Source organism: Rattus norvegicus, chromosome 17 (assembly GCF_021556685.1).
Source record: "Rattus norvegicus strain SHRSP/BbbUtx chromosome 17, alternate assembly SHRSP_T2T, whole genome shotgun sequence".
NCBI classification, from domain to species: Eukaryota; Metazoa; Chordata; class Mammalia; order Rodentia; family Muridae; genus Rattus; species Rattus norvegicus.
In genome coordinates this window covers 40691346-40718951 of record NC_141550.1, presented here as the reverse complement: position 1 = coordinate 40718951, position 27606 = coordinate 40691346, and the positions used below count along the sequence as shown (strand labels likewise).

At 43.5% G+C, this 27606-nt stretch overlaps 1 protein-coding gene, 2 long non-coding RNA genes and 1 pseudogene across 34 annotated transcripts in view; 1 reads left to right on the top strand and 3 right to left on the bottom strand.

Moving 5' to 3' along the window:
• Cmah (cytidine monophospho-N-acetylneuraminic acid hydroxylase) overlaps positions 1 to 27606 on the top strand; it is a 90611-nt gene that overhangs the window by 53784 nt on the left and 9221 nt on the right. For 17 of the 29 annotated variants that reach the window (XR_015640889.1, XR_015640888.1, XR_015640899.1 and 14 more), the window contains 3 exons: positions 141 to 257; positions 4107 to 4222; positions 7762 to 7857. Coding sequence is in view for 16 of the 29 variants with exons in the window: in XM_087591051.1 (XP_087447177.1) it covers positions 141 to 257; positions 4107 to 4222; positions 7762 to 7837 (309 nt within the window). In the remaining 13 variants the exon portion in view is untranslated. 29 annotated transcript variants of the gene reach the window in all.
• The window catches only part of LOC102552189 (uncharacterized), a 66177-nt gene that overhangs the window by 31913 nt on the left and 6658 nt on the right, over positions 1 to 27606 (bottom strand). For 3 of the 4 annotated variants that reach the window (XR_015641656.1, XR_015641658.1, XR_015641659.1), the window contains exon 2: positions 5888 to 6028. This is a non-coding gene — a long non-coding RNA (uncharacterized LOC102552189). Of the gene's footprint in view, positions 1 to 5887; positions 6029 to 27457; positions 27570 to 27606 lie in introns of all 4 variants that reach the window. The other variant, XR_015641657.1, reaches the window with a different exon arrangement.
• On the bottom strand, positions 11005 to 13626 carry LOC148000141 (uncharacterized). The gene is made up of 2 exons (XR_015641668.1): positions 12998 to 13626; positions 11005 to 12762 (listed from the first exon to the last, which is right to left on the bottom strand). It is a non-coding gene; the product is annotated as an uncharacterized LOC148000141 (long non-coding RNA).
• On the bottom strand, positions 27005 to 27100 carry LOC120097967 (U6 spliceosomal RNA; annotated as a pseudogene).

The window sequence follows — 27606 nt, the reverse complement described above, 5'->3', positions numbered from 1 at the left end:
AGGGAGGTACGAAGATGAGGCAGGTATTTTAAGCCACTGCTATTCTCTGAGGGTATTTAAGATTTCCATAGTCTTAGAATTTCTTCAAGACGCCCCTACTTGATGATACTCTTCTATTTACTGCCTTGTAATTTTCACAGATGATTGAAACAGATGAAGACTTCAGCCCTGTGCCTGGAGGGTACGACTATCTGGTGGACTTTCTAGATTTATCCTTTCCGAAAGAAAGACCCAGCCGGGAGCATCCTTATGAAGAAGTGAGTACCTCCCCTGGTGGGGATCCCTTCCTCTTCCTCCCTCTCCTTTTCCTGCATACTGTCCTCCTCCCTCTCCCCTTCTCTACCTGTCTTTATTACTGTTCCTTCCTCCCTTCTCACGACCACTTCTTTCTGTTGACTCAGAAACACAGCTCAAAATAAGTAAGTCATGATTTATCCTTGAGCTAAATGTGAGAGACTGTGACCTACGAACATGAGTAAGGATTGTTCCAAGTTCCATATTCGGCAATGTGGAGATGACTTAGAAAGTTTTAAATTTCAGAATGAAGTAAAGTCTTAAGGGGTTTCTCAAAGAGAACATCAGGTAGTCAGGTTGCAGTCAAACGGTATATTCTGCTACAGTCTTCACAGGCTATCCGATGACATCCTTAGCTTTGGAGTTGATGGAAACTCAGGATCGCTAAGTTAATTCATTCCAAAGGCTTTGTCTGAGAGGCCAGGGAGTGTTGGGTCAGACTCAAAGGTGGGCAATGGGTGGCTGTAAGGAACTGAAGATAGCCTGGGATGATTTTGTCTATGGTTTATATCTCTCTACCATCACTGATGTGTTTATAAAAAGATAAATAGAGGAGGGGTATGTTCTATGGAGGTGTGGAGGAAGGGGGTGCCTTGGTGGGCCTATGCTGAGGCATCCCTTCCTCTGAGGGACATGAAGGTATAGTATAGAGTTTATTCAGGGCATGGGGAGGGGAGTTAAGAGGGTAATAGACACAGAGAAAGGGAAGGGGGAGAGAGAGAGAGACAGAGAGAAAGAGAGAGACAGAGACAGAGAGGGGGGAAGGAGAGAGGAAAGAAGGGAAGAGAAGAGGAGAGAAGAGAAGAGAAGAGGAGAGGAGAGGAGAGAAGAGAAGAGAAGAGAAGAGAAGAGAAGAGAAGAGAAGAGAAGAGAAGAGAAGAGAAGGTCAGTCATGAGCAGGTGAAGAGGGGGGAGGGGATGGGGGAGAGAGAGTGGGAGGAGGAAGGCAAGAGCAAGAGAGCAAGAGGGTGAGGAGGGGGCGAGCAGCCTGTTGCCAGGTAACTGTGGGGCAGAGCTTAGACAAAATGCTAACACACACTTTCTAATAGTGCTACTCCCTGGGCCAAGCATATTCAAACCACCACAAAGGACAACATTTAATTGGGACTGGCTTACAGTTTCAAGAGTTTAATCCATTATCATCATGGCTGGGAGCATGGTGGCATGCAGGCAGACGTCATACAGACCCTAAGAGAACACAGATGCTAGCCTAGGCTATTAAATCCAGCAAAATTCTCAATTACCATAGATGGAGAAACCAAAATATTCCATGACAAGACCATATTTACACATTATCCTTCCACAAATCCAGCCCTACAAAGGATAATAGATGGAAAACTCTAACACAAGGAGGGAAACCATACCCTAGAAAAAGCAAGAAAGTAATCTTCTTGCAACAAACCCAAAAGATAGCCACACAAACATAATTCCACCTCTAACAACAAAAATAACAGGAAACAACAATCACTTTTCCTCAATATTGCTCACATCAATGTACTCAATCCTCCCCCGCCCAAAAAAAGACACAGACTAACTGACTGGATACTTAAACAGGACCCAGCATTTTGCTGGAAAACTCACCTCAGTGCAAAGACAGACACTACTCCAGAGTAAAAGGCTGAGAAATTTTTTTTCTAAGCAAATGGTCCCAAGAAACAAGCTGGAGAAGCCATTCTAATAGCGAATAAAATCAACTTTCAACCAAAAGTTGTCAAAAAAGATAAGAAAGGACACTTCATATTCATCAAAGGAAAAGTCTACCAAGATGAACTCTCAATTCTGAACATCTATGCTGCAAATGCAAGGGCACCCACATTCATAAAAGAAACTTTACTAAAGCTCAAAGCACACATTATACCACACACAATAATAGTGGGAGACTTCCACACCCCACTCTCATCAATGGACAGATCATGGAAACAGAAACTCAACAGAGACACAGTGAAACTAACAACCCTGAGATTCTACTTCACACCAGTCAGAATGACTAAGATTAAAAACTCAGGTGACAGCAGATGCTGGAACATTCCTCTATTGTTGGTGGGATTGCAAGCTGGTACAACCATTCTGGAAATCAGTCTGGAGGTTCCTCAGAAAATTGGACATGTTATACCTGGTATAACATGGATATACATTATATACCCAGCTATACCACTCCTGGCCAAATACCCAAAAGATACTCTAACATATAACAAGGACACATGCTCCACTATGTTCATAGCAGCCTTATTTATAATAATAGCCAGAAGCTGAAAGGAGCCCAGATGTCCTTCAACAGAGGAATGGATACAGAAAATGTGGTACATCTACACAATGGATTACTACTCATCTAAAGTCATTAAAAACAATGACTTCATGAAATTCTTAGGCAAATGAATGGAACTAGAAAATATCCTGAGTGAGGTAACCCAGCCACAAAAGAACACACATGGTATCCACTCACTGATAGTGGATATTAGCCCAAAAGCTCAGAATACCCAAGAAACAATTCAGACCATACAAAGCTCAAGAAGAAGGAAGACCAAAACGTGGATTCTTAGTCTTTCTTAGAAGGGGGAACAAAATACTCACTGGAGGAAATACAGAGACAAAGAGTGGAGCAGGGACTAACAGAAAGACCATCCAGAGAATGCCCCTCTGGGGATCCATCCCATATACAGCCACCAAACCTAGTCACTTTTGCTGATGCCAAGAAGTGTTTGCTAACAGGAGCCTGATATAGGTGTCTCCTGAGAGGCTCTGCCAGAGCCCTACTGATACAGATGAGGATGCTTGCAGCTAACCATCGGACTAAACACGGGGACCCCAATGGAGAAGTTATAGAAAGAACTGGAGGAGCTGAAGAGGTTTGCAACCCCATAGGAAAAAAACAGTATCAACCAACCAGACACCCCAGAGCCACCAGGGACTAAACCACCAACCAAAGAGTACACATGGGGGAACCCATGACTCCAGCCGCATATGTAGCAGAGGATGGCATTGTCTGGCATCAATAGGAGGAGAAAACCTTGGTCCTGTGAAGGCTCATTACCCCAGTGTAGGGAAATGCCAGGGTGTTGAGGTGGGAGTGGGAGTATCTTCATAGAAGCAGGGGGACGGGGGTGGGAGAGGGGAGAAAGGGGATAACATTTGAAATATGAGTATATAAAATATCCAATAAAAAATAAAATAAAAAGTTCAGTGAGAGTCTCTGTAGAGTGAGTTAAGTCAACGTGGACGTGCTTTATGGGGCTCTGGCAAATCCTTTGGCATGGCCATGTGATGCCCAGGTCATCACATGGTGGGAATTCCTTAAAGACTTTAACCTCCTGGCTTAAAGCAGCCCTGCTCTTTGACAGACTGGACACACACACTTGCTGCCATGAACACAGAGCAGGTGGCGGCTTGCCTGCTACTTTTGACGACAGTATCATTTATTGAGCACCTAGAGTATAACCTCATGTTAAGTGTTTTCTGTTCATAGTCTTACTTGTTGTCCCCACAGTCCTATGAGGAATGTCACCTTTAATCTTCATTTTACAGATGAGAAAACTGAGGCCGTAGTGATTAAATCACGAAACTCGACCCTGGCTTTGAGCCGTGGATCTGCCCAGCGGCCCAGCTTCTCCTCTGCACCCTGCTTTCTGCAACGCTATCCCAGTGCTCTTGGCTCCCCACTCGTGTCCTCAGCCTGTGACCTGCATCCAGGAGACTTCTTTCCTCCTTTCTTTAGCTCTTCGCTCCGGCCAGTATGGCAGCTACCTTTTCAAGGATACAAGGGAGTGAACTCCCACACTGCCAAGGCTCCCTGAGAGCTGCTGTTTCTGTTTCAGATCCGCAGCCGTGTGGATGTCATCAGGCACGTGGTGAAGAACGGCCTGCTGTGGGATGACCTGTATATTGGATTTCAGACCCGATTGCAGCGGGACCCTGATATATACCATCATCTGTAAGCCTAGCCCTGGAATGTTTGATGCCACGGGACTGTGGTGGGAGAGGGGCTTAGGGCACAGTGGTTGTAGAGAAGTAGATTCGGTGGCTCTGCTCCCCAAGTTAGCGGAGAGAGGACAGGCTCCATCCTCTGTCCTCTGTGTTTTTAAGACAGCGGATCATTCTGTGGCCCAGGCTAACTCCTGACAATCTCTACCTCACCGTCTCTCATAGGCTGGGCTTACAGGAAAATACCATCATGCCTGAGCTCAGTGTCTGTAGACTGGTGGTTTACAGGAATAACCCACTGTATCTGTGTTTGCTTATACCCTGAAGTGTCATACAGTATTAAGATCATATTTGGAATCTAAGAAAGAGCAATTTCCTGTCTTTACGTGCACAAGATGAGTAAAGAGAATATAGTCTTCTTACCACTTACCACCACTCGCCCTCTGAAAAGATGAAGACATTTCACCCTTAAAATTCTGATTACTTAAAATGTCTGGGCTGCAGAGATGTTTCCGTTGTTAAGCCGCTGACCTGAGTTCTATCTCATTGAGATATATGGTAGGAGGAGAGAGATGTCTGCTAAAAGTTGTTCTCTGACCTCCACATGCACACCATGCGCACATGCGTGCATTCACACACACATAGAAACATACACAAAATAAACTAATTAGGATAGAATTTTTAAAAATTACAATGTCTAAGGAAAGCCCTCTAGTGAGTTATTGAAATATCCCTTTAAATTTTTTAAAAGTTATTTCCTTTACAATTTTGGTTTTCTTTGGTTGGTTGCAGCAGGCCCTCACTCTATATCCCAGATCAGCCTGGAACTCATTACATAACCTAAGCTGTCCCCAAACCTCCCATGATCCCCCTTGGCTCAGCTTCCAAATTGCTGAAATAACAGGTGTGAGCCACCACATGCAGCCCCCACCCTTTATTCTCTTAAAACTGTATGTTAAAATATAAAGAATGTAGGCGTACGTGTCTGTTACAGCCGTTATGGTTTCGACTGCCCCTCCTGTGAAACATGTTTCCTGCCCCTCCCTCCACCTTCTCTCAGGATGACTCTTAATAAAGGGATGTATCTTTCTGGCCTACCCACACTTCTGTAGATAGAGTGTCTTCAATAACATGTCACATATTGTTGGGGAGTAGGGGAGAAATGATACCACAGTATCTCAGTGACACACCAGTATAGACATTCTGCAACTTCATCTAGAATGTTCTAACTACAACCCAAAGCTGGCTTTTCTGCCCATCTTCTTACTCTTAGAGTTGGGACATACGAGTTCTGTTCATTTTCAACAGATCACATGTAACCAGTGCTGTAGAGAAAAAACACAGGACACCCCACATTTCTTCCTCCTTTCCCTCCCACCCCAAGTCTCTGTCTCAATGTGCCAATGAATAGCAAAGGAGTTAGAACAGTTCCCCAGTGTGTGCATGTACAAGTATGTGTGTGTGCATGGTATGCACGTGGAGGTGATAGAACACTCAGGGAGGTTGCACACAGAAAAGCAAATAAAAGGAACCAGAGGCTCAAATCCATCTTCAGGCTGTTGGGATAGGACAGAAGAGTGCACAGTCAGGTAGTCCAGCCAAGCTGTGGTATGACTAAGCCATTATCCCAGTTCTCGTCCAGTATAGCAGGGTGGATGAAAGAAGTCCTTATTACCTCTCATCACTTCAGGAAATGATCCAGGTCCTTCAGGATGGTCACTTCTGTTCCTGGGATAGCCTCACCCCCTAAATGAATAGTTCCTTCATGGTGAGGTACAGAGATGTATTGCAGGGGGTGGAGGGTGCTTTATTCTTTCTGGAAATCAAGGTTAGCACAGGTTAGGATAGTGAATTATTTTGCACCTTTAGCCTTAAAGCAGGATGAGCTAGGCTAGGGAGGCAGTTACCCCTTAGTCATTAACATGCTAGTACAGAGCTCAGGAGTCTAAACTGCAGTGATGGAGACAGAGAGTGAAGACAGAGGTGCCAGCCTCACACTCTGCTTCAGTCACCTTGTGGGCCCAAATGAGTGACCAGTGCTCTTGGGCTCCCTAGTACTGGCCATGCTTATACCTGACTTCTTATTCTAGGGTGAAAAAGAGAGAATGTAGAGATGCCATTTCTGTATAAAAATAATTCACTTTGGCATCATCTCGGATATGGATGCTGAATCTATCTTGTCATATTGTATGGCGGTTTTTTGTTGTTTTGTTTTGTTTTGTTTCGTTTTGTTTTGTTTTGTTTTGTAGGAATTGAAACAGGATCTCACATAGCCCAAACTGGTTTCAAATTTTCTACATAGCTGAGAATGACCTTGAATTGGCGCCCCTCTACCTCTACAGTGCTAGGCTTACAAGCCTTTTTCCACAGCTGGCTTATGTTATGTTTTGAGAATAAAAGTCATGAGTACAGGAGGATGTCCTGATGAACCAGGCACAGCCTCATTTAACTCTTATACAGGACCTAATTCTTTATTACTGTTATTATCATTATTATTATTAATGATTATTATTGTTGTTGCTGGTTTTTGTTTTTCTTGAGATAGGGTTTCTCTGTGTGTCTCTGGTTGTCCGGGAATTTGCTTTGTATACCAGGCTGGCCTTGGGTTCACAGAGATCTGCCTGCTTCTGCTTGAAAAAAAAATTTTTTTACAATATAAAAAAAGTAAGACCAGAAATATTCCTTGCTCGGGTAGAACAATTTGTATTTGGTATCTAGTTAATCTTTCCTTTCCTGTTTCCAAGCACACTCTGGGGTGTTCCCAGCGAGGACAATGCTATCCTCACCCATGCACTGGCACGGCCACCACTAGCCATTTCCCTATCTCCTCAACCTTTCTCCCACGGGCATTTGAATGCCAGCCTACCCAATACTGTATGCTAGGATTCAGACCTCCTTTAACAGTCTTTGGCCATTGAGCCCTTTCCAGCTTTTCACTGTGTGAAATAGTGGTTGAATGGATTATGTCTGCATCTCTTGACATGTTCCCCATGTTTTCCTCGGGGTGAGTTCTTGTGTGTGCTGTTTCTGAGTCTAGTTCAGCAGCCCGCCAGGTCATTCTTTAGGAAGCAGGTTCATCTTCCTACATCTAAGGTGATGTGGTCACCTTCACTAATACTCCAACCTGCGGCTTTGTGTATCTTGTAGAAAGATAACTTTCCTTAAAGTGGGCTCACCACAGACAGACAGATGGCCGCCCTGTTTTAAGGAATCTGAAGACTCAGTATCTGAAACAACAGGACAAGACTGTCCTCTGGGAAAGAGCTGAGACCAGGCACCAAAGAAATCCTGGCCACGCAAGAGGCATCAGCGTGGGCTGGAGAGATGGCTCAGTGGTTAAGAGCACCGACTGCTCTTCCAGAGGTCCTGAGTTCAAATCCCAGCAACCACATGGTGGCTCACAACCATCTGTAATGAGATCCGATGCCCTCTTCTGGTGTGTCTGAAGACAGCTACAGTGTACTCATATATAATAAATAAATAAAAGTATTTTAAAAAAAAGAGGCATCAGCGTTCAAAGCTCACATCTCTCTGCTTTGTTTCTTGCAGGTTTTGGAATCATTTTCAGATAAAACTCCCTCTAACACCACCTAACTGGAAGTTGTTCCTAATGCGCTGTGGTTAGGCTGGACCTGGACATCCCGGGTAAGTACCAGGTGGGGCTGGTAGACCGCTAGCCATGTATCCATGCATTCGCTTCATCACTGAGTTACAGGAAACATGACTTCCAGGGGATCATAAAAGAGAGATGCCATGAAAACACTAAGGAGTAAGAGTAAATATATAAAGGTATAAAGAAGACGTAAAGACAGTTCATGAGATCACTCGCTCAGCGTGCACAGGCTCCTTGGAAGGGTAGAGATGACACACACTGCCTAGGAAAACAGACGCTGTTTTAGAGAAAAATCCTGAGTACAAAAGGAGAGAGAACACTCTAAACACAATAGAACTTGGAAAGAGAATTGCTATAAGCAATGACTGAGATGGAGCCTGAGGTCAGCTTTTGTGGCGCAAGTCAGATTCGCCCTTTCTCAGGCATAGAGTCTCCTCAGCTGAGCTACAAAGTTTGCTCCAACCTACACATGATCAAAAGGACCACATGCTATAAAAATGGTAATGTTCCGTCCCCGTGTGTTTACATTCATTTATCCACCAGTGCCTACCCCTTTGTATTTATCACATGTGCTAACACTTGCTGGTCCAGTACAGTCGGGACTGAAGAGATGACACAGTTGGGAAAGGGTTTGTTGTATACATATGAGAACCAAGTTACTCCTCAGCATCCATGTAGAGAGGCAGGCTTGGTAGAGCTTGTCATTCCAGTGCTAGAGAGAGGAAGACAGGCAGGTCTCTGGGGCTTGCTGGCTAGCCAGGCTAGTCTAACCAATGGATTCCAGCCAGTGAGATCCAGTCTCAGAACAAGGTGGCCATCTCTTGAGGAAGGCACCTGAACAGACCTCAGAATTCACGAACATACTACAAAGTAGGCAATTTTGTATAATTGCCCTAGTGCACAGCCCCACACCCCTTGCATAATTTTAGGGGTGATACACACTCAAGCGGGAAAAGAACGCATTTCATATCTGCAAGAAAGTAACTAGCAAAAGCAACCGAGTGAAGGAAGGGTTTGTTATAGCTCACAGTTAGGGGAACCAGACAATTTTGTTGGGGAAGGCAGGATAATAGAGTAGCGGATGGCCAGACACATTGTGCCCCAGTCATCCCAAAGAGAGATGAATGTTTGTGTTTTGCTGGCTTTCTCTTTCCATTCAATTTACGACCCCAGCCCATAGGACGGTGTCTGCACATTCAAGATGTGTCTCCTTGCTTGGATAAACCTTTCTGGAAGTATTTTCATACTTTCATACCAATAACTGCCATTAGTTATTGGTAGTGTCTTTTACTCAGGTAGTAAATAATGCCCCCAAATCAAGAATTGGCTCTCACATCTTGAACGCGGCAGTTTATGACAAAGAAGAAAATTTTTATCAGCAATGGATAAACACTACATTTAAGGGATGTTCACACATGTGCCTGTTGTACGTTAATGCATAGACTGACTCAAAACTACTTCATTGGGGCTGGTGGTGTGGCCTAGTAGTATAGCATGTACTTCCAGGGCATAAGATCCCTAGCTCCACCCCCAACATGCTTTCAAATTCTTCCCATCCACACTCCCTGCAAGGAGAACCAAGGAAAACCAAGAATGGGCTCTGTATGGGAAAGAAAGCCTAACAAAAGGCAAAGGGAGTCCCAGCATAGTAGGCACAGGAGGGGAAAGTTATAAGACTCCAGCAGCATGAAGGAAGCAAGCTAGAGAAGAGAAGGTGGGCTGGGAGGGAAGTGGGAGAGACTAGAAGAAACTGGGAGAGAAGAGATGCTGCTGATAAGAAGTTATAAATGACTCTTGTGTTCTTTGGTAGATCTATCGCCTGGGTAGCTTCAGGATGATCGATATTTTCAGGTTTTCAGAGAGCTATTGGCATCATCTACTTCCCAAACACAGGCTGTCTCGTGAACTGAAATAACTTTGATTCTGCTGTGAAATGTGTCAAATTAATGAGGCCTGGGAGTTCTAATAGTTCGATAGATCTTTGATTGACGGGTCATGAGAACACTAGTTAATAATCTTAGAAAGAAAATACTTTAAAATCTATAGAGAATAAGAATCTTTGTCTTCAAAATAATCACAGCAAAAAGCCATGAGAAAGCATCCTTTTAGAATTTGAAAGACATTGTTTTAATGTTTAAAATAGACAAGTAAGCTGCCTGTGGTTTTTTTCTATTTGTTTGTTTCAGATGTACTAATGTGTCTCTAAGGAACTGTAATTGTTACCCAGAGTTTTCCTTTGCATGTTGTTTTTCCTTCACCTGCTGACAGGACAGTCAAGTGCAGTCTCTGACCGTCACCTACCTCTTGATTTTGACCTCAGAATCAACGCCTAACTCTAATCAATGAGAGACAGATGTATCTCCTCATTAAAATCAGCAACATGAATGGTAGATTATTCTTGTTTACAGCACACTAGGAAAAATATAAGTGCTTAGAAATTAGACTTTGTGATTTATACTACAGAGCAAATTATTCAGTTACTATTAAAATAATATGTTTATTCAAATATTTGTTCAGATGTATATGATGGACAAATAAAAGATTATTTTAAAATAGAAGTTTGTTTTCTCACTCGGTAGCCGAAGGCTGATCTCAAACTAATGGCAATCTTCCTGCTTCCCTCTGTAATTTGGAATAACAGGGCTCACCTTTCTACTGAACTCTTAGAAATGCTGCTTTAAAGCCTCTTGGTCTCCTTTCCATTTCTATTGGCATTGACAGTCCCCTCGGCCCTCTGCAGTGAGACCTCCTCCTCTCTGCTTTATTGAAACAAAAGTGAATTGTATCTGGTAGGCATTTTCCATATCCTTTAATGAAGTTTAAAGGAAACGCCCCTTTTAGTAATGAGATATAGAAAGGATTGCTCAAAAAAAGTAGGAAAGAGTGAGAAGAAGCAAAGCTATTATAAAGAGAAGCCTGAATAAGAAAAAACACAAACCCATGCTGGCCTTAAATTCCTTGTCCTCCTGCCTATTCCCCAGTGCTGGATCACATGCATCTGTTTTAGTACAAAGAGTGACAGAGCCACAGAGGAAGTACAGTCTTTAATGGTGGGTAGGACTGGGGACTCACTCCTAGCCTGGATAGAGGCAGGTGTTTTCCTCATGAACAGAACCTGTCACTTCCAGTCAAACAAAATGACAGCATTTCTGGGGTATAGTGGTTTTTAGAAAAGTAAAGCTCTGAGTTTGAAAAGCTTATACCCACCTCTGGTGGCTGTGTGGTGTACAGTACCATAGTATGCTCTGGCTTCCTAGTAGAGACACTGTGGACAGTAGAACTCCCCAGCGAGAGTCTGGAAATGACTCCTGTCTCATTGACATAATCAATTCCTATACTAAAGTCCACTGTGTGCACAAATTCATAGCATGTTCTGAAATAAGTATTCCTCCTCTTGTTACTCTCCTTTATCCACATTTTCAAGGCAGTCATTTATTTACTACCATCCATCCACCCATCCATCCATCCATCCACCCATCCATCCATCCATCCATCCATCCATCCATCCGTTAATGTAATTCAAGCTGGCCTTGAACTCCAGATCTTCCTACCCCATTCTCTGAAATTTGAGGATTCATGTACAGACCACCACACCCCTTTTCAAAGCTATTACATATCTCTCTAGAAATTTAAGATAGTTTATCCTACTGTGGCTTACTTTTTAATATCATGGGCTATCAGGATGGCTCAGTGAATAAAGGCTTGTGGCCAAACTTGATGACTTGAGCCTAATCCTTGGAACCAACATGGTGGAAGGAAAGAAACAACAACTGAAAATTGACCTCCACATGTGTATCTTGGCATGAGCAAGCACACATGTACTCCTACGTACACACACACACACACACATACAACACACATCAAAAATTTAAAAAGAAAATTGGAACAGAAAAATTATTATTAGCAACTGTTTCCCCATTCATATGAATCTAGATTGAGGATCTGAGAGGGTGGTAAGGGAAGTGGGAATCAAGAACTTCTAGAGAGAAGGTACTGAGGAGGGGACCCACAAATGTAGTGTGGGGTGTTTTAGTCAGAGTTCTCTAGAGAAACAGAACCGCACGCACAGAAACAAGCAAATGATCAAAACACGTAACCCTAGACACCAAGAACCCTGGATTTAATTCTTAAGGCTGGGCCCCAACCATTGAGGTGGTCACAGAAATCTCTTACTGGGGAAGATGACTGGTAACTCAGTCCACGTGCAGGGTGTTTCAGTGGTTGCAATCTGGTGATTGGAATCAAAAGGCCCCGGAGAGTTGCTGGTGGTAGCCTACATGGAGAGCCTGGGAAAGCTGGTTCTACTGCCAGAGAAGGAATCCCAGCAGCAACAGAGCACATACCACTGCAGCAAGAGGGGAGGCCATGCAAGCAAAAGGCACCTGACTTCCTTCTGAAAATACCCCCTTTTGTCTAGGTTCTTTCCTAAATTGTAACCAAGTTGACACCAAAACCAACCATAACATGAAACATTCCTATAAACACTTCGTGAAGTCTACACAGTTCACATGCTCGAGTGGCTAAGAAAGCTAAAGTTCAGCCAGTAAAGTGCATGCTAGGTAAACATGAAGAACTGAGTGCAGATTTCTAGCACCCATGTAAATCCCTGGTTATAGTGTGTGCCCAAGATTCCAACACTAGGTGGGGGAGGGGATGTGTCAAGCCAAGCCAGCTGAATTGATGAGCTCCAGGTTCAGTGAGGTACCCTGTCACACAAAATAAGGTAGAGAGTAACTGAGGACCCCTGACACTGACCTTTGACCTCACCACACAGTCACACATCACACAGAGAGAGAAAGAGAGAGAGAGAGAGAGAGAGAGAGAGAGAGAGAGTGTTGTGGAAAACCTGTAGCTAAAAATATTTACACTGATGACCTGGCTTTCCCAGGACTCACACCTTCCATGGCCTTGGCTTCACCCAATGGGTTCACAACCATCTTCTAGAGCAGTGGTTCTCAACCTGTGGGTCCCGACCCCTTTGGAGGTTGACTAACTTTTCACAGGGGTCACTTAAGTCCATCAGAAAGCATGATATTTACATTACAAATCATAACGGCAGCAAAACTACAATTATAAAGTAGCATTAAAAATAGCTTCATGGTGAGGGTAGGGGTCACCACAACATGAGGAACTGTATTAAAGGGTCACAGCATTAGGGAGGTTGAGAACCACTGCTGTAGGGAACAGTAGAGCTTGTCTCAAGCACAGGAGGATTTCTTCTTCTCTCCCTCTGCTTCTTTCTTCCTCCTTTCTTCTTCTAACTGCATTCCTGACACATTAAAACCCAACCGATCTTTTGATTTCTTTTGTAGACAAATTAGTAGGCTAGTACTTTTGAAAGTATTATACTTTAAAAACTGACATGATTTCAACGGGAAATTATCCTCATTAAAATGTATTCCTCTTGTGCAAATAAACACTGTACTGTGCTACATATATAATAACAAGTGTCGCCACTCATGAAAATAATGTTGTGTTTTTGTTTTTGTTTGTTTGTTTACTGATCAAAAAAGGTAAAATGTTTATTTTTAGAAAATTATGTTATAAAAACTCTAACTTTTAGGCAGGATGATATGGTACATGCCTTTTGTCCCAGCACTCTGGAAGCAGGAGGAAGCAAGTGTCTGAGAGTCCCAAGCCAGCTAGGGATGATCTAGGTTTTATGTTAAAATAAGAGAATACTTAATAGTGTGTACACACAGTTTTGTGTGTATGTGCATGTGTGTGCACATCGTGTGTGTGTGTGTGTGTGAGAGAGAGAGAGAGAGACAGAGACAGAGACAGAGACAGAGACAGAGAGAGATGCATTTAGACTTTTTTTTTTTATTAACTTGAGTATTTCTTATATACATTTCGAGTGTTATTCCCTTTCCCGGTTTCCGGGCAAACATCCCCCTCCCCCCTCCCCTTCCTTATGGGTGTTCCCCTCCCAACCCTCCCCCCATTGCCGCCCTCCCCCCATAGTCTAGTACACTGGGGGTTCAGTCTTAGCAGGACCCAGGGCTTCCCCTTCCGCTGGTGCTCTTACTAGGATATTCATTGCTACCTATGGGGTCAGAGTCCAGGGTCAGTCCATGTATAGTCTTTGGGTAGTGGCTTAGTCCCTGGAAGCTCTGGTTGCTTGGCATTGTTGTACTTTTGGGGTCTCGAGCCCCTTCAAGCTCTTCCAGTTCTTTCTCTGATTCCTTCAATAGGGGACCTATTCTCAGTTCAGTGGTTTGCTGCTGGCATTCGCCTCTGTATTTGCTGTATTCTGGCTGTGTCTCTCAGGAGCGATCTACATCCGGCTCCTGTCGGTCTGCACTTCTTTGCTTCATCCATCTTGTCTAATTGGGTGGCTGTATATGTATGGGCCACATGTGGGGCAGGCTCTGAATGGGTGTTCCTTCAGTCTCTGTTTTAATCTTTGCCTCTCCCTTCCCTGCCAGGGGTATTCTTTTTCCTCATTTAAAGAAGGAGTGAAGCATTCACATTTTGATCATCCGTCTTGAGTTTCGTTTGTTCTAGGGATCTAGGGTAATTCAAGCATTTGGGCTAATAGCCACTTATCAATGAGTGCATACCATGTATGTCTTTCTGTGATTGGGTTAGCTCACTCAGGATGATATTTTCCAGTTCCAACCATTTGCCTATGAATTTCATAAACTCGTTGTTTTTGATAGCTGAGTAATATTCCATTGTGTAGATGTACCACATTTTCTGTATCCATTCCTCTGTTGAAGGGCATCTGGGTTCTTTCCATTTTCTGGCTATTATAAATAAGGCTGCGATGAACATAGTGGAGCACGTGTCTCTTTTATATGTTGAGGCATCTTTTGGGTATATGCCCAAGAGAGGTATAGCTGGATCCTCAGGCAGTTCAATGTCCAATTTTCTGAGGAACCTCCAGACTGATTTCCAGAATGGTTTTACCAGTCTGCAATCCCACCAACAATGGAGGAGTGTTCCTCTTTCTCCACATCCTCGCCAGCATCTGCCGTCACCTGAGTTTTTGATCTTAGCCATTCTCACTGGTGTGAGGTGAAATCTCAGGGTTGTTTTGATTTGCATTTCCCTTATGACTAAAGATGTTGAACATTTCTTTAGGTGTTTCTCAGCCATTCGGCATTCCTCAGCTGTGAATTCTTTGTTTAGCTCTGAACCCCATTTTTTAATAGGGTTATTTGTTTCCCTGCGGTCTAACTTCTTGAGTTCTTTGTATATTTTGGATATAAGGCCTCTATCTGTTGTAGGATTGGTAAAGATCTTTTCCCAATCTGTTGGTTGCCGTTTTGTCCTAACCACAGTGTCCTTTGCCTTACAGAAGCTTTGCAGTTTTATGAGATCCCATTTGTTGATTCTTGATCTTAGAGCATAAGCCATTGGTGTTTTGTTCAGGAAATTTTTTCCAGTGCCCATGTGTTCCAGATGCTTCCCTAGTTTTTCTTCTATTAGTTTGAGTGTGTCTGGTTTGATGTGGAGGTCCTTGATCCACTTGGACTTAAGCTTTGTACAGGGTGATAAGCATGGATCGATCTGCATTCTTCTACATGTTGACCTCCAGTTGAACCAGCACCATTTGCTGAAAATGCTATCTTTTTTCCATTGGATGGTTTTGGCTCCTTTGTCAAAAATCAAGTGACCATAGGTGTGTGGGTTCATTTCTGGGTCTTCAATTCTATTCCATTGGTCTATCTGTCTGTCTCTGTACCAATACCATGCAGTTTTTATCACTATTGCTCTGTAATACTGCTTGAGTTCAGGGATAGTGATTCCCCCTGAAGTCCTTTTATTGTTGAGGATAGCTTTAGCTATCCTGGGTTTTTTGTTATTCCAGATGAATTTGCAAATTGTTCTGTCTAACTCTTTGAAGAATTGGATTGGTATTTTGATGGGGATTGCATTGAATCTGTAGATTGCTTTTGGTAAAATGGCCATTTTTACTATATTAATCCTGCCAATCCATGAGCATGGGAGATCTTTCCATCTTCTGAGGTCTTCTTCAATTTCTTTCCTCAGTGTCTTGAAGTTCTTATTGTACAGATCTTTTACTTACTTGGTTAAAGTCACACCGAGGTACTTTATATTATTTGGGTCTATTATGAAGGGTGTCGTTTCCCTAATTTCTTTCTCGGCTTGTTTCTCTTTTGTATAGAGGAAGGTAACTGATTTATTTGAGTTAATTTTATACCCAGCCACTTTGCTGAAGTTGTTTATCAGCTTTAGTAGTTCTCTGGTGGAACTTTTGGGATCACTTAAATATACTATCATGTCACCTGCAAATAGTGATATTTTGACCTCTTCTTTTCCGATCTTTATCCCCTTGATCTCCTTTTGTTGTCTGATTGCTCTGGCTAGAACTTCAAGAATTATATTGAATAAGTAGGGAGAGAGTGGGCAGCCTTGTCTAGTCCCTGATTTTAGTGGGATTGCTTCAAGTTTCTCTCCATTTAGTTTAATGTTAGCAACTGGTTTGCTGTATATGGCTTTTACTATGTTTAGGTATGGGCCTTGAATTCCTATTCTTTCCAGGACTTTTATCATGAAGGGGTGTTGAATTTTGTCAAATGCTTTCTCAGCATCTAATGAAATGATCATGTGGTTCTGTTCTTTCAGTTTGTTTATATAATGGATCACGTTGATGGTTTTCCGTATATTAAACCATCCCTGCATGCCTGGGATGAAGCCTACTTGATCATGGTGGATGATTGTTTTGATGTGCTCTTGAATTCGGTTTGCCAGAATTTTGTTGAGTATTTTTGCGTCGATATTCATAAGGGAAATTGGTCTGAAGTTCTCTTTCTTTGTTGTGTCTTTGTGTGGTTTAGGTATAAGAGTAATTGTGGCTTCGTAGAAGGAATTCGGTAGGGCTCCATCTGTTTCAATTTTGTGGAATAGTTTGGATAATATTGGTATGAGGTCTTCTATGAAGGTTTGATAGAATTCTGCACTAAACCTGTCTGGACCTGGGCTCTTTTTGGTTGGGAGACCTTTAATGACTGCTTCTATTTCCTTAGGAGTTATGGGGTTGTTTAACTGGTTTATCTGTTCCTGATTTAACTTCGATACCTGGTATCTGTCTAGGAAATTGTCCATTTCCTGAAGATTTTCAAATTTTGTTGAATATAGGTTTTTATAGTAAGATCTGATGATTTTTTGAATTTCCTCTGAATCTGTAGTTATGTCTCCCTTTTCATTTCTGATTTTGTTAATTTGGACGCACTATCTGTGTCCTCTCGTTAGTCTGGCTAAGGGTTTATCTATCTTGTTGATTTTCTCAAAGAACCAACTTTTGGTTCTGTTGATTCTTTCTATGGTCCTTTTTGTTTCTACTTGGTTGATTTCAGCTCTGAGTTTGATTATTTCCTGCCTTCTACTCCTCCTGGGTGTATTTGCTTCTTTTTGTTCTAGAGCTTTTAGATGTGCTGTCAAGCTGCTGACATATGCTCTTTCCTGTTTCTTTCTGCAGGCACTCAGCACTATGAGTTTTCCTCTTAGCACAGCTTTCATTGTGTCCCATAAGTTTGGGTATGTTGTACCTTCATTTTCATTAAATTCTAAGAAGGTTTTAATTTCTTTCTTTATTTCTTCCTTGACCAGGTTATCATTGAGTAGAGCATTGTTCAATTTCCACGTATATGTGGGCATTCTTCCCTTATTGTTATTGAAGACCAGTTTTAGGCCGTGGTGGTCCGATAGCACGCATGGGATTATTTCTATCTTTCTGTACCTGTTGAGGCCCGTTTTTTGACCAATTATATGGTCAATTTTGGAGAAAGTACCATGAGGAGCTGAGAAGAAGGTATATCCTTTTGCTTTAGGATAGAATGTTCTATAAATATCCGTTAAGTCCATTTGGCTCATGACTTCTCTTAGTCTGTCGACATCACTGTTTAATTTCTGTTTCCATGATCTGTCCATTGATGAGAGTGGGGTGTTGAAATCTCCCACTATTATTGTGTGAGGTGCAATGTGTGTTTTGAGCTTTAGTAAGGTTTCTTTTACGTATGTAGGTGCCCTTGTATTTGGGGCATAGATATTTAGGATTGAGAGTTCATCTTGGTGGATTTTTCCTTTGATGAATATGAAGTGTCCTTCCTTATCTTTTTTGATGACTTTTAGTTGGAAATTGATTTTATTTGATATTAGAATGGCTACTCCAGCTTGCTTCTTCTGACCATTTGCTTGGAAAGTTGTTTTCCAGCCTTTCACTCTGAGGTAGTGTCTGTCTTTGTCTCTGAGGTGTGTTTCCTGTAGGCAGCAGAATGCAGGGTCCTCGTTGCGTATCCAGTTTGTTAATCTATGTCTTTTTATTGGGGAGTTGAGGCCATTGATATTGAGAGATATTAAGGAATAGTGATTATTGTTTCCCTTTATATTCATATTTGGATGTGAGGTTATGTTTGTGTGCTTTCATTCTCTTTGTTTTGTTGCCAAGACGATTAGTTTCTTGCTTCTTCTAGGGTATAGCTTGCCTCCTTATGTTGGGCTTTACCATTTATTATCCTTTGTAGTGCTGGATTTGTAGAAAGATATTGTGTAAATTTGGTTTTGTCATGGAATATCTTGGTTTCTCCATCAATGTTAATTGAGAGTTTTGCTGGATACAGTAACCTGGGCTGGCATTTGTGTTCTCTTAGGGTCTGTATGACATCAGTCCAGGATCTTCTGGCCTTCATAGTTTCTGGCGAGAAGTCTGGTGTGATTCTGATAGGTCTCCCTTTATATGTTACTTGACCTTTTTCCCTTACTGCTTTTAATATTCTTTCTTTATTTTGTGCGTTTGGTGTTTTGACAATTATGTGACGGGAGGTGTTTCTTTTCTGGTCCAATCTATTTGGAGTTCTGTAGGCTTCTTGTATGTCTATGGGTATCTCTTTTTTTAGGTTAGGGAAGTTTTCTTCTATGATTTTGTTGAAGATATTTACTGGTCCTTTGAGCTGGGAGTCTTCACTCTCTTCTATACCTATTATCCTTAGGTTTGATCTTCTCATTGAGTCCTGGATTTCCTGTATGTTTTGGACCAGTAGCTTTTTCCGCTTTACATTATCTTTGACAGTTGAGTCAATGATTTCTATGGAATCTTCTGCTCCTGAGATTCTCTCTTCCATCTCTTGTATTCTGTTGGTGAAGCTTGTATCTACAGCTCCTTGTCTCTTCTTTTGGTTTTCTATATCCAGGGTTGTTTCCATTTGTTCTTTCTTGATTGCTTCTATTTCCATTTTTAATTCCTTCAACTGTTTGATTGTGTTTTCCTGGAATTCTTTCAGGGATTTTTGTGTCTCCTCTCTATGGGCTTCTACTTGTTTATTTATGTTTTCCTGGAATTCTTTCAGGGATTTTTGCGATTCTTTCAGGCATTTTTGCGATTCCTTTCTGTAGGCTTCTACTTGTTCTCTAAGGGAGTTCTTCATGTCTTTCTTGAAGTCCTCCAGCATCATGATCAAAAATGATTTTGAAACTAGATCTTGCTTTTCTGGTGTGTTTGGATATTCCATGTTTGTTTTGATGGGAGAATTGGGCTCCGATGGTGCCATGTAGTCTTGGTTTCTGTTGCTTGGGTTCCTGCGCTTGCCTCTCGCCATCAGATTATCTCTAGTGTTACTTTGTTCTATTTCTGACAGTGGCTAGACTGTCCTATAAGCCTGTGTGTCAGGAGTGCTGTAGACCTGTTTTCCTCTCTTTCAGTCAGTTATGGGGACAGTGTTCTGCTTTCGGGCGTGTAGTTTTTCCTCTCTACAGGTCTTCAGTTGTTCCTGTGGGCCTGTGTCTTGAGTTCACCAGGCAGCTTTCTTGCAGCAGAAAATTTGGTCTTACCTGTGGTCCCGAGGCTCAAGTTCGCTCGTGGGGTGCTGCCTACGGGCTCTCTGCAGCGGCAGCAACCAGGAAGACCTGTGCCGCCCCTTCCGGGAGCTTCAGTGCACCAAGGTTCCAGATGGTCTTTGGCTTTTTCCTCTGGCGTCCGAGATGTGTGTGCAGGGAGCAGTCTCTTCTGGTTTCCCAGGCTTGTCTGCCTCTCTGAAGGTTTAGCTCTCCCTCCCACGGGATTTGGGTGCAGAGAACTGTTTATCCGGTCTGTTTCTTTCAGGTTCCAGCGGTGTCTCAGGCAGGGGTCCTGCCGCTCCTTGGCCCTCCCCCACGGGAGCCCAGAGGCCTTATACAGTTTCCTCTTGGGCCAGGGATGTGGGCAGGGGTTAGCAGTGTTGGTGGTCTCTTCCGCTCTGCAGCCTCAGGAGTGCCCACCTGACCAGGCGGTTGGGTCTCTCTCTCACCGGGTCTGGGGGCAGAGAGCTGCTGCGGGCCGGGGTCCGCGGGTCCCATTTAGACTTTTTTCCATTGGCTGGATTACTGAACTCTGGCTTTTGATGACATCTGCTCAGTCTTCCAAGGCATATATAGACCTGTGTGTATGACAGCCCTTGATTCTTTATTTACATAATTTGCATATGCATGTGCTAGTATTTGTTTGCTGATTTTCCATGGAGTTCCACAACCTTGATTCTGCAAAGACTCCTCCCTCTGCTGTTTGTTCTGATTTCATTCTTGCTGTGATAAAATATCCTAACAAAGGCAACTTAAGGAGGTTTATCTGTCCACAATCACAGGTTACATACAGTTCATCGTGTTGGAAAACTGAAGTCAGGAACTTGGAACAGCCTGTCACATCCCCAGCAGAAGTAGAGCAGTAACAAACAGATACCTGCTTTTTCTCAGTGTCCTCTTTACGTTTACCCATTCCAGGCCCAAACCCTGGGAACAATGACACCCACAATGGGCAGATCTTCCCACCTCAATTAATGTGATCAGAATAATCCTTCCCAGATATGCCCACAGGCCAACCTCGCTCTGCTGCAGTCTCTCTCTCAGACTCGTTCCAGGTGATTCTAGGATTGTCAAGTTCACAAACAGACTGTTTCTCTCTTAAAATTCCTTCAGAGGTTGGGGTGTGTAGTTCAATGGTACTATATCAGTCTATACAAGTCCAGACCATTTCCCCAAACATTGTGAACACACACACACACACACACACACACACACACACACACCCATATGCATGCACACATGCACCTATGGTTTCTTAAACGCCTTTAGGATGATCATATTTTATGAAAAAATGCCTTAAAATATACAGTAATTTTATATATCACAAGACATTAAGTTATGAAAAATATGAGACTCTACCTGTTTAACATGTTATTTTGTTTTTCATTAAATAAATGTATTTCTTTTTAAACAGTATTTTTATTTAGGTGTATGTGTTTGTGTGCTTGTTTGCATATGTACCACTTACATGTGCCTGCCAAGGCCAGAAAATAGCAGCAGATCCTGTAAAGACAGAGTTGCAGACAGCTGTGAGCAACTGGATATGGGTCTGGGTATCAAACCTGGACTGATCACAAAGGCAGCAAGACTCTTAACCAGTGAGCCATCTCTCAAGCCTGATTTATTTACAGGGGCAGGGGCCACACATGCCCTGCAGGTAAGCTATGTGGCACACACATCTCTACTTAGCCATGTCACCAGCAACATGTATTATTATTAGCAATAGAAGACCAAAGACAATTGACAAAATAGAATAGTTGTCCAGAATTTCAGGTTATTTCCTTTCTCCTTTGGACCCAATGAAATACTCTAATTTGAGCTGGAGAGTGCACCAAGGCCTTGGGAAACCGCAATGAGCCACAGTTGTCAGTAGGTGGCGGAAGAGCACCGCAAGGCTCGAGCTCTTGGAGGCTGTTGAGCTGTTTGGTTGGGAACCTGTCACAGAGGAACCATTCTCTTCAGGAATACCTAGGGAGAGGTGCTTCCTTCCAGCATTCCGTTCCTGGAATCAACTGTTTTTGTGGGAAACCACCTAAGGCATTCAGGTTACATCTTGTATAGCAGAACACTCTCGAGAGCACATGACATCTTCAATCCTTCTGCCTTTTAAATTGAGGATAGGCACATCATATATTTCTTTTCTGAAACAAGATGCTGGAATGTAGCCCAGGATGCTCTCAGACTCTCAGCTCTCTTCCTGCCTACAGTCCACAGTTCTGGACTTATAGGAATGACAAGCTTACCTGTGATTGGCAAGTGTCTATTTTCCCTGCAAACTCTGAGAACCAACTGGACAAAGAAAGGCTTGTTTTTGTAACTTGCCATAGAGAACAGTTTGAGTTTTGCTTCATTAGACAAAGCCATGTCTCTTCTTGTCTTCTGGGTCATTCTGCCTGCTCCTTTTCTAATTGTACATCCTTGGAAGACTAGGGATCAAAACAAGCCAGACTAAGGCATTGATTAGTGGACCTTGTTTCCAGTAATACAAAACACAAGATTCCCGGTCTTAGTCTGTTTTTATCAACTTGACACAAACCTAGACATTATCTGAGAAGATGAGTCTCAACTGAGATTACCTGGAGGAAAATCTAAGAACATTTTCTCGATTAAATATTGGTGTGAGGATGCAGACTCTCACAGGGGTCCTGGGTTCTACATGAGTGCAAGCTGAGCAAGCCATGTGGGCAAGCCATGGTGGGCAAGCCAGTAAGCAATGCTTCTCCATGGTCTCCACTTCAGTTTCTGCTTCCAAGTTCCTGCCTTCAGTTCCTGTCCTGATTTCCATTTATGATGGAGTGTGATTGAGTGGTAAAATGAAATAACCCTTTCCTCCTCTAGTTGCCTCTCACATCTTATAATAGAAATAGAGACCCTAAGATTCGGAGCTGGAGAGATGGCTCAGTGGTTAGGGGCACTGACTGTTCTTCCAGGGGACTTGGGTTCAAATCCCAACAGCCACATGGCAGCTCACAACTGTTTGTAACTCCAAGATCTGACATTCTCATATAGACAAACATGCAGGCAAAACACCAATGCACATAAAATAAAGGTAAATAAGACCAAAAAAAGATAAGAAAAAAGGAAACCCCAAGACATTCCTCTGATGCTGAAAACTTTTCCTTTTTTTTTAATCTTTCTCTCTTTTTTTTTCTTTCTTCTTCTGTTTTCTTTAGAAAAGATCTCGCAAGGACAAAGAACTTACTAGGTAGTTCAGGCCCACAGGTCTACTTGGAGCTCCCAACAGTTCTCCTGTCTCAGCTGCCTGGGTTTACGAACATGAGCCACCACTCCTAACTTGAAAAGTCAAGGGCTGGAGAGATGGCTCAGTGGTTAAGAGCACTGACTGCTCCCGAGGTCCTGAGTTCAATTCCCAGCAACCACATGGTAGCTCACAACCATCTGAAATAAAGTCTGATACCCTCTTCTAGTGTGTCTGAAGACAGCTACAGTGTATCCATATACATTAAATAAATAAGTCTTTAAAAAAAAAGAAAGAAAGAAAAGTCAAGCTGGAAGAACTGGAGTCTTAGTGTGTGGACTAAGGAAGTGGAGTTTTGTTCATAAACCAAGCTAGGTGGTGCAGCCACAGATATTACACCATCAAAGGGCACAGCACTGAGAGGCTTTGTGTTAGTGGTCCTCTTCTACTCAGAAGGATAGGCCCTGCCCAATAATCTACCAGAGTGTATATGGTTATTTTGGGATGGTCCTCTCAGTACAAATTTGTGAAGACCTTTGGTTCACTAACACAATGTTTATGGAGCCTTCGTTTCAGTAGCTGTAATTGACTTGGGTATCCCATCCCCAGTCAGTAAGAGAAGAGCTTCATTTCTCTCTCTTGCATAAAAGAACCCTAGGGCCACAGTGAGCTGCCTTTCTAAAATAGGTCAGATTCTTGCAAGGCCAGGCAGCAAAGTGATGTTTCTAAGGATAGCAGGCCAATGCTTTCCTGGAAAAATTAATTAAAATATCAGTGGCTTCACAAGCCAAAAACAAGCATCCCACTGCCCTCTGGGAAGGAAGACGCTATTAAGTATTAGGTTCAACTAAACTTTGGAGTCATAGTGAGCAGGACTCTGGGACCATTACATCAGTGAGTCCTTGCTGTCCTCCTCCCCCTACCAGTTCAAGTCCCACAACCTCTGGTGCATCTCCATGGCACATATGGTGGACTATGACATGTCTGTCAGGAACTATTGTCACTACGCTAGCCTTGGATACAGCACACAGAGTGCTCATAAGGCCAGCCTGGCCCCAGCACCACTGCCCAGAAAGTGTGGCATCCGTGTGCCTGTCCCAGAAGAGACCTATTTTGAGCTTAGAATGTCCTTCCCCATCGAAAGGACAAAACTCCAAATTTCAGTCACGTCTTTCAAGAGCGATTTGGGACAAGACAGAGGCAGTTGGGAGATAGTTGAGTGTCCCAAGCAAGAAGAAAATGCTGCACTGGAAAACAGGAAAAAAACATAATAAAAGGAGGGATTCCTCCCAGGGCAAAAATTTGGCCAGGGCTGTAACTTCACAGAGTTTGTTAGACAAGGTAAAAACTGCATAGAAATAAAAATGCAAACCCCAATTCACAATGCTATGCTGAAATGGACTTCTCACACAGTCCCCAGGAGAAGAATAACTTTGGATAGAGAGGAGAAGGGAACTGGGTCTCCAGAGCAAAGCACAAGTCCATGCTCATTGGTACACCCAGCTCGGGGTCTCATTGACACACCCAGCTCGTGGTCTCATTGACACACCCAGCTCGGGGTCTCATTGACACCCAGCTCGGGGTCTCATTGACACCCAGCTCGGGGTCTCATTGACACACCCAGCTCGGGGTCTCATTGACACACCCAGCTCGGGGGTCTCATTGACACCCAGCTCGGGGTCTCATTGACACCCAGCTCGGGGTCTCATTGACACACCCAGCTTGGGGGTCTCATTGACACATCCAGCTCGGGGTCTCATTGACACCCAGCTCGGGGTCTCATTGACACCCAGCTCGGGGTCTCATTGACACACCCAGCTCGGGGTCTCATTGACACAGCCAGCTCGGGGGTCTCATTGACACACCCAGCTCGGGGTCTCATTGACACCCAGCTCGGGGTCTCATTGACACCCAGCTCGGGGTCTCATTGACACCCAGCTCGGGGTCTCATTGACACACCCAGCTCGGGGTCTCATTGACACACCCAGCTCGGGGTCTCATTGACACACCCAGCTCGGGGTCTCATTGACACCCAGCTCGGGGTCTCATTGACACCCAGCTCGGGGTCTCATTGACACACCCAGCTCGGGGTCTCATTGACACACCCAGCTCGGGGTCTCATTGACACACCCAGCTCGGGGGTCTCATTGACACCCAGCTCGGGGTCTCATTGACACCCAGCTCGGGGTCTCATTGACACACCCAGCTCGGGGTCTCATTGACACACCCAGCTCGGGGTCTCATTGACTTACACTGCAATCACGCGTGGTTTCTGGAATGTGTGGTGCACAGATGGTGGCCCCCAACTTTAAAGGCTTTGACTTGCAGTTTTTAAACTTCATGATGGTGCAAAAGTGTACTCATATTTTTCTCTTTTCAATATTCAACACTTTATTTCTAAGTTTGGTTTTGCATTAGCGGTCTGCTCGGTTACAGGCTAATATAACCATTAGGGAGACTAGACTAGGCTGTAACATTCCACTAGTTAAGTTTATTTTGTTTGTACCCCCGATTGGCCTGGATATCCTCACTCAGCCTAGGCTGGCCTTGAACTTGCAGTGATCAGTCCTCTTGATTCACCGCCTGAGTACTAAGCTAACAGCCAAGTGCCACTCTGGACTTTTTTTTAAATGTCTTTAGAAATGTATTTCCACATTCATTGCACTGTAACCCATAATAAGTGGAGATACATCGAGGTAACTGGGAGAGACCTGAGACTAAGTCTCATTCCAGACATGACTCAGTTGTCTGTGCTGGTTTTCATAGCATCAGGACCTGAAGCACTTGGGTGGTGGAAGATGACTCTTCAGGGACCTGCCCTACCAGAGGCATGGCTGTCTCTTTACAGACAGATCAAAGGAAGGTGTCCTTTCCCTCTGCATTGCTGTGTACCTGCTTCCCAAGCACCCCTGCCCCAGCCCATCTAGTTCCCAGTGCACCGTTCTTCCTTTGCAGTCAAGGATCCCTGACCTCTCCATCCTGTACCTTCTGCATCCACCTCTCCTCTTCTGAACCTCAGAGCACCAGGCATGTGAGCATTATCTCCTCAGTAGCCAGGCAAGGACTGTGAATTGCTCTTGATTATTAGCTCTGGAGATCAGGGACAGCTTGTTGTAACCTGTAGTCACACTGCCTGATCCAGCCATGCTTTCCAGGAACGCTTACTAGTAATAACAGCTAAGACCTACATAACCCTATCATGTACCACATATTCTGCCATGAATACAACATGCCTTGAATCTGCCAAAATCTAAAGAGTTTTGTTATCCCATTTCAACATCAAGGAAATGCACTGTCGGGGAGCTAGACACCTTGTATGGCCAAGGTCAGACCACCACTTTGGATCCAGAATCTGTTCTTGTACTTCCTACATATAAGGTAGGCTTCCCTCCTCCTCTCTCCACGGTACAATGAAGGGAGAGCGGAAATGGCCCTGTTGATCTTATGTATCCCCAGGACCTTGCAAGGATTCTAGGCAAGTTTATAGCATGCGCCCTGTGTGACCATCAGATCAGTACTTTGCAGGAATGAGCCCCTAGCACCCAACAGTGGTGTGAGAGAAAATGGGGGTAGATGATTAGAAACTATGGAATTGTTCCCTCCTCTCAAAGCCCGTGCCTGCTGACCTCCCTCAGGGGAGGATGCCTTTCTCTTCTAGATGACTGTCTGGGTTTTAAGGACATATCTGGATATTTTTCTTTTCCCAGCTGCAGCAGCAAGTTTGAATGTTTCAGATTCTTGGTGCTTTCAAAGTTGGGTTATGTCAACAAGGCTGTCCTCTGAGGATATTAAAGCATATGAGAGGGCTTCACTCGCAGGAGGAACATGAAACAATACAGTAACTTCCAAATTATTAATATTAGGTAAAAATAATACTGAATATTCAATTACTAGTACAAATGGCTTACTTTTATCCATGGCTCTCAGTTAAAATGCAAAACTTTTTAAATATTTATTTTATTTCAAAAGTTATGTATGTGTGTGTGTGCACATGCCTGTGAGTGCTGGTGCCATTGGAGTCCAGAAGATATTGGATGGTTTTGGAGCTGGAGTTGCAAGTGGTTGTGAGTTACCCAGTGTCAATACTGGGAAATGAACTCGGGTCGTCTGCAAGAACAGCAAATGCTCTTGAACCACTAAGGCATATCTCCAGCTCCAGATGCAAACTATTCTTAAAATAAAATAAGGAACGCTTCATGAATTTGCATATCACCTTTGTGCATGAGTCATGCTAATCTCTGTATAACTTCAGTATGTTACACAGCCAAAGTAAACAAAAATGTAAAGAAAAATTAACAATAACTGTTATTGCCAGGACCAGGAGGTGGGTTCCTTGGCAAAGTGCTTGCTGGGCAAGCACTAGGACCTGAGTTCAGATCCCTAGCACCTGTGTGAAAAGACAGGCATAGCGCATGCCTGTAATCTCCACATTGGAGAGATGGAGGCAGGAGGTTCCTTGGGTTTGCTGGAAAGCCAGGCTATCAGGATAATGAGGGCCAGGTTAGTGAGACACTCTTTCTCAAAAACTAAAGTGGAGAGAGACAGGGAAGACACCTAACATTGAACTCTGACCCCCCCCCCACACACACACACTATTTAATCACCAAAACAGACCCACATAAAACACTCACTTAAATTGCTCCAGTTCGTCCATGTCATCTCATTCCACTGAGCTGCTGAGCTCTGGGCTGCAGAATAAGATTGGGTTTCCCTCCTCGTGATGTCACTGGGATGAGGGTGTCACTAGGATGAAGACAGTGCTTAGCACAGTGCCTGAAAT